The 7,500-nt window shown below is 40.6% G+C and overlaps 1 protein-coding gene across 1 annotated transcript in view; it reads right to left on the minus strand.

Moving 5' to 3' along the window:
- Nucleotides 1-6,845, minus strand: part of LOC115212401 — a 21,134-nt gene extending 14,289 nt beyond the window's left edge. The window contains exon 1 of the mRNA XM_029781293.2: nt 6,686-6,845. Coding sequence (XP_029637153.1) covers nt 6,686-6,728 — 43 coding nt within the window. The 5' untranslated portion in view covers nt 6,729-6,845. The remainder of the gene's footprint in view (nt 1-6,685) is intronic.
- Nucleotides 6,846-7,500: the final 655 nt, after the last annotated feature.

Genomic DNA, 7,500 nt, shown 5'->3' on the forward strand with positions numbered 1-7,500 from the left:
GATTGGAGCAAGGGGGAAAATATGGACAAAGCAAAAGGGAACAGAAAAGCCTCCAGATCTCAGCGATCCCTGAAAAGAACAAAGCCAAATCCACAACTGAGGGGCCTGCAAACGAAGGAAACACTAAAACTGGCCCTGCCTCACCATGATATACAACCAAAGAGTTTAGAGGCCTAAAAAGGGCAGAAAACAAAAACTTATAAATGACCAAAAATAAAAAGCTCTCGGGCAAGGGGTAAAAGGAAAAGAAAAGGAAGAAAAAACAAAAGAAACCTTTGGAGCAAGACAGAAGACACCCTAACAAAAGAAATAGGAGGTACAAAAGTAAAAGCAAAAGCAGAAACATATGGAGGTAAAATCTGCAAAAGAACTGCTGGCACGGTGATTATGGTGCAAACTACTGTTTTGCACACCGGAAGCCTTGCCGAAGTCGCATGGGCCTTAAACAAAACTCCTTTACGGGGAGGAGAAAAAGAAAGGCACCAAAGAAGTAAAATTGCGCACTGTCTACTCCCCAAAGACGATACGCAGACGTAGTACGTGCCCCAACAATCAGTTAGCCTCACCCAGACGAGAAAAGAGGAGCAGCTGAGCAAAATTCTTTTTTGTAAATGGCACAAAATATTGTGTAGAAGCTGATCTGGCTATATCGAGCACAGACTTGGAACCATCCCCATCACCACTCAAGGCCACCACAGTCAACAGATACAGGATGGTCACCACTAACACCAACACAGGCGTCACATAAATATTTCTTTTAAACATCGGAGGACTGTTGGATCTCAACTGCAAAACATTTTTTTTTCCTGTGAAACCTGCTGCATGCAATCAAGCTCTATGCATAGCACTTGTGGAAACGCATCTTAGACCTGATATAGGGGATGCAGAAGTACACATACCAAAGTATGTTATAATACGAGCAGACAGAAAAGAAAGGATCCGTGGTGGAGTTGCAGTGTACATACGTGAGGACCTTACGCCCCAGGTTCTGCTGTCTTAATTAAATTCAGTGTGTGACACTTAAATTGTGTGCATAAGGCAACTTGACATTGTTATATGTACCACACATCGCCCACCAGATCTTCCAAATCACACAGGGAAGTTTGAAGACTGCTTTGTAAAGCTAGAAAAGTTTTCACCAAACTGGAACAATATATCTGTGTATTCCTTTTGGATGACTTCAACTTTCCCATATGGGATGGCTCGGGGCCTAATGCTCTCAGGAATGAGACACTGCCAACAAGCACAGGTGGATTCCTTGCTCCATCTTATTCATAGAGTAAATTGTGCTGCATCCAACCGGTGCAAATAATATATTGGATGTCTGCTTCACAAACAATATGAATATCATCCATAATGTGAAAGTGACACCGATTCTAGTCTCGGATCACAACATAATAGAGCTGTCTATTATAATACAAGACATAAGACACCCTAACAAAAGAAACAGGAGGTACAAAAGTAAAAGCAAAAGCAGAAACATATGCAGGTAAAATCTGCAACATAATAGAGCTGCCAAAATCTGCAACATAATAGAGCTGCCAAAAGCTCCTACAGACCTACAGCCTATACAAAGCACCCGAAATCTCTCCAGGCTATACTTTCATAAAGCTAACTGGAAGTCGATTGAAAAAGAGATCCTCAAACAGGATTGGCCTAAATGTCTCTCCACACCGGACATTGACATGAAATGTAAACATTTCATGTCTATAATGCAAACCATATGCGACGAATTTGTCCCAGATCATAATACCAACATACATAAGAGCAAGATCCCTAAAGAGAGGAAAATTCTTATGAGACGATGGACAAAAATTGCAAACCGCCCGACAAACATCTCAAAAGTACTGAAAAGTCCCGCCTGAAAAGAACACTGTTGGAGATTGAGAAAAGTCTGCATCAATCACATGAAAAGACGAAAGCAAATAAGGAGGCTTGGGTTATGGAAAATATTAAGTCAAACCCTAACGCTTTCTTCAACTTTGCCAAAGTAACGCCTTCAGTACGCTACGAGATAGGGCCCTCTTCTAAAAGGATGGCTCCCTCATAGGAAACCTAAGGAGGATAAGTGAAACTGAACGAACAATTCTAAAGTATGTTCACTACTCCTTTGGGACACAGGCAAGTAAACAAACCGGCAGATTTCTTTGCCACTTCACCTGTAACTAAAGATGCGATAATTGATTACATCGACATTAAAGATGTAATGCTGGTCATAGATGAGGTAAATGCAAACTTAGCTGCTGGCCTTCAATGGATTCTCAGCAATCCTTGCAAAACCACTGCAGCATCTTTTTCAGAGATTCCTTACAAGCGGTAAGCTCCTAGGCAAACTGAAGGAGGGAACAGTATGCCCTATTCACCAAGGACGAAATAGAGCACATGCTAAAAATTATAGGTCTATTTCTCTTACCCCTACGCACCAGCAAAGTCGTGGAATAAATAGTCTGCAGGAAACTAATTACATTTCTTGAAGAAAATGACTTGTTGACTGACACCCAGTACGGTTTTCAACCAGGCAGAAGCTGCCCGACACAGCCCTTACAGCACTACGGGTGAATGTTAAAGCAGATTCTCAACATGTCAAATGGTGACATGATATATTTTGACTTTGCAAAAGCTTTTGGTAAAGTCGACCATGGTATGAAATGTCACAAACAACGTGGGCTTGGCACAGTCGGAAAACTTGGAGAGTGGCTACGCGACTTTCTAAAAGATAAAAGTCAGGTAGTGGTGGCCCATAGAGCCACCTCAAAAGAAACACGAATAGAAAGTGGTGTTCCACAAGGCACTGTCTTAGAACCGTTGCTATTCATAGTGGCCCTCTCAGACACGCCCTCAGCTGCTCAGACATCCACCTTTGCTAGCTACGCAGATGACACAAACGCAATTTCGAAAGGAATAAAATAATTTGCTAGGCGAAATAAGTAACCGCGCCATAACAACTGTTTACAAGATACGTATATATATATATATATATATATATATATACGTTTGTGTGTGTGTATGTGTGTGTGTGTGTGGTGTGACGGAGTATCTGTGCCTATACACATTTTCAATCAGTCATTGTAGCCCTTTCAAAACAGTTATATTACTTTTTACTTAATATATTGTAATATGTATGTATGCATGCGTGTATGTATGTATGCATGCATGTATGTATGTATGAATGTATTTATATATGTATGTATGTATGTATGTATGTATGTATGTATGTATGTATGTATGTATGTATGTATGTATGTATGTATGTATGTATGTATAGATGTATGTATGTATTTATATATGTATGTATGTATGTATGTATGTATGTATGCATGTATGTATGTATAATACTGTGTGCATATTTTGATGGCTGCAATGACTTTACAGTACGGCATTCGTTTTCTGCGAATGCACTGATGAAATCTCAGATATTAAATTACTATATATATGCATGTGTTTATTTTTGTGTGTTTGTGTGCGTGTATATTCATACATGTATTTATATGTGCACGTAAGTGTGCACGTGATATGAGTTGTTTTACAGTTGTTTTTCTATGACTTAGTCAGAGGCAAATGATAGCATCGACGGCATTTTTCAGGGTCTCCAAGATTATTGAAGCGATAAAAATATTTCATCCTCATAACGGCCTGGGTTCTTCAACAGTGTTGTGTCGTTTAAAGACATATATTGAAGAACCACGTGACAGCATTAAACCCGTCGGCGAATTAGATCTACCACCCAAAACAGGACGGATTTTCACGAGGAGATTCCACAAGGTTTCTGTCTACCGAATTTCGCTCACAGTGCTTCAATCAACCTAAAGATATCGCAAAAGACATTTGGCCAAGATGCAGCGGAGTAGGATTGAACTGGAAGCTATATATATTTCTTTACTACCCACAAGGGGCTAAACATAGAGGGGACAAACAAGGACAGACAGAAGTATTAAGTCGATTACATCGACCCCAGTGCGAAATTGGTGCTTTATTTATCGACCCCGAAAGGATGAAAGGCAAAGTCGACCTCGGCGGAATTTGAACTCGGAACGTAACGACAGACGAAATACGGCTACGCATTTCACTCGGCGTGCTAACGTTTCTGCCAGCTCGCCGCCTATATGGAATCTATATAGTTACGAAACGAACTCCTTAACTACGCCGTATGTCAGCGCTTCTGCTTTGAAAATGAATATGTTATTGCTCTGTCTGCTTGTGGTGAATTCAAATGAGTTGCAGTTCTCATTTTACCAGTTTTAGATTCGGTGCACCAAAACTGTTTGGATAGGAACCAGATTGTCTTGTTACATCTTCTGACATACCTCTGACTATGAAGGGTCAGTACATGGAACGTATTATCCTTCATTCGGCAATAAACGACTCGTTGGAAACCACGTGATGTTCTTTAGTCCATGGCACATCACAAAATATTTGTTTACATAGGAGAGACCGATAGAATAAGTACTGGGCTTACAAAGAATAAGTCCCGTGGTCGATTTGCTCGACTAAAGGCGGTGCTCCAGCATGGCCGCAGTCAAATGACTGAAACAAGTAAAAGAGTAAAAGAGTAAAAAGAGTATACTGATAATAGGCGCAGGTGTGGCTGTGTGGTAAGAAACTTGCTTCACACCCATATGTTTCCGGGTTCAGTCCCACTGCGTGGCACCTTGGGCAAGTGTCTTCTACTATAGCCTGGGTGGATTTGGTAGATGAAAACTGAAATAATTCCATCCTATACATGTATATACATATCTATGTGTATGTGTCTTTGTGTCTGTGTTCATCCCTCTGCCACTGCTTGACAACTGGTGCTGCTACATTATTCACATTATTTACATTTGATGCCCGTGGGCATATGGCGTAGTGGTTAAGAGCGCAGGCTACTAACCCCAAGATTCCGAGTTCGATTCCAAGCAGTTACCTGAACAATAACAACAACAATAATAATAATAATAATAATAATAATAATAATAATAATAATAATAATAATAATATCGAAAAATACCTTAGGAATGAGAACCCAGGTTCGAAATTTCCCGAAGACACATGATGATGGCTGGAGGGCATATCAGCCGAAAACGTTAACAACAAACAAGATGAGGACAAATATCCGTCAAATGTAAATGATGTAAATAATGTACATAATTCCTCGTCTCTTAAATATAGAACTGATCTTGTGCTGGTGTGTTTACGTCCCTGTAACTTAACGATTCGGCAAAAGAGACCGATAGGATAAGTACCAGGCTTTAAAAGAGTAGGTACTGGGGTCGATATATTCGACTGAAAATTCTTCAAGGTGGTGCCCCAGCATGTCCGCAGTCTAATGACTGAAATGAGTAAAAGATATAAGATAAAAAGATTTACTATATCCATCTGTATCTGAAAGCCTGTGAAAGTCGGAGGTCCTGAAAATGAGCAGCTACAAGTGAATTTAAGCTATTGTAAATATGGTATTTTCTAATTATATTCTGTGTTGAGCGTATTTTTAAATGTTTGACTCTATTTTATATCAAGGCGGCGAGCTGGCAGAAACGTTAACACGCCGGGCGAAATCCTTTGCGGTATTTCGTCTGCCGGTATTTCGACCCCAGTGCGTAACTGGTACTTAATTTATCGACCCCGAAAGGATGAAAGGCAAAGTCGACCTCGGCGGAATTTGAACTCAGAATCTGCCGTTACATTCTGAGTTCAAATTCCGCTGAGGTTGACTTTGCCTTTCATCCTTTCGGGGTCGATAAATTAAGTACCAGTTACGCACTGGGGTCGATATAATCGACTTAATCCGTCTGTCTGTCCTTGTTTGTCCCCTCTGTGTGTAGCCCCTTATGGACAGTAAAAAAACTAGGTATTTCGTCTGTCTTTACGTTCTGAGTTCAAATTCCGCCGAGGTCGACTTTGCTTTTCATCCTTTCGGGGTCGATAAATTAAGTACCAGTTGCATAATGGGGTCAATCTAATCGACTGACCCCCTTCCTCAAAATTTTTCGGGCCATGTGCCTTAGAGCAGAAAAGATTCTATTTTATATTTTTCATGTACGCCTATGTTGTTACCCTGAATTTCTAGCGATACATTGAATTCTCTTGTTAGAGATATAATCCTTAACTAGAAAATTGTGTTGATACACCATTAACATATCTTTTAAGTACTATATATTGTACTTGGGTGGTAGACGTAATCCGCCTGCCAGTTTAGAACTATCACCAAACCATTGACTCCATTTAATTGAGTCAAGTATGCAGCAAGCGTTCGCACAAAATCCCCAGTCTAGGGATAACTTTATATGCTACTTCCTTTGCTGCCACAAGTCTTAGAATTCCTGCAAAGTAGGGTCACGGTTGCTGTCCCACTTCTTACTAAGCCATAAAAACTTAAAGCGAAATAAAAAAAGACAATAATCCACTCGAAAGTTTCTCCAAAGGCTCAAAATAACAGAATACTCACGTGACTATCCGAGAAACTTTATTAGAGAGCAGGATCAGCTGTTTCGCAATTATAATTTCTATTTGCTAATGTCCACAGCGGCGGGGTCATCTGGCCCAAGACGCCGGTGTATTATAGTGGTCGGGATGTTCCGGTTATTAAGGTGGGCAGCGCCACCGCCGATTGTCTGCATGCCCCCGAGCGAACCAGCAGGGAATCATGTGGGGCCCCGACTTGATGCAGATGTTCAAAGGATAATTTTAATAAATAATAATATCTTACCTGCTTCTCCATGCCCTGCGATGAAAATGTTCGCTCTAATCATACCCAACTGCTCCAGGTCGGCTGCTAAACTTATGATATTTTTCTCCAGTCTTGCGAGATTCCTATCAAAATTCACAAGTGCCAGCCATAACTTTAGCTGACTGCGTCTCTGTATGTACTGCCCTGGATATAAATAACAAAACGAAAAACAAAATTCAGAAAAAGAATAAAAGATATTTAATGCAGGAGTGGCTGTGTGGTAAGTAGCTTGCTTACCAACCACATGGTTCCGGGTTCAGTCCCACTGCGTGGCATCTTGGGCAAGTGTCTTCTACTATAGCCTCGGGCCGACCAAAGCCTTGTGAGTGGATTTGGTGGACGGAAACTGAAAGAAGCCCGTTGTATATATGTATATATATATATATATATATATATATATATATGTGTGTGTGTGTGTGTGTGTGTGTGTGTGTGTGTGTGTGTGTGTGTGTGTGTGCGTGCGTGTGTGTTTGTGTGTCTGTGTTTGTCCCCATAGCATTGTTTGACAACCGATGCTGGTGTGTTTATGTCCCCGTCACTTAGCTGTTTGGCAAAAGAGACCGATAGAATAAGTACTGGGCTTACAAAGAATAAGTCCCGGGGTCGAGTTGCTCGACTAAAAGGCGGTGCTCCAGCATGGCCGCAGTCAAATGACTGAAACAAGTAAAAGAGTAAAAGAGAGTAATGACATCAATAGTACTTATATATGCCCTGCATATGCATGCATGTATGTATGTATGTATGTATGCATACATGTATTTATACATCTACGTACTTATGTAGGTATATATGTG

Source organism: Octopus sinensis, linkage group LG5, assembly GCF_006345805.1.
Source record: "Octopus sinensis linkage group LG5, ASM634580v1, whole genome shotgun sequence".
NCBI classification, from domain to species: Eukaryota; Metazoa; Mollusca; class Cephalopoda; order Octopoda; family Octopodidae; genus Octopus; species Octopus sinensis.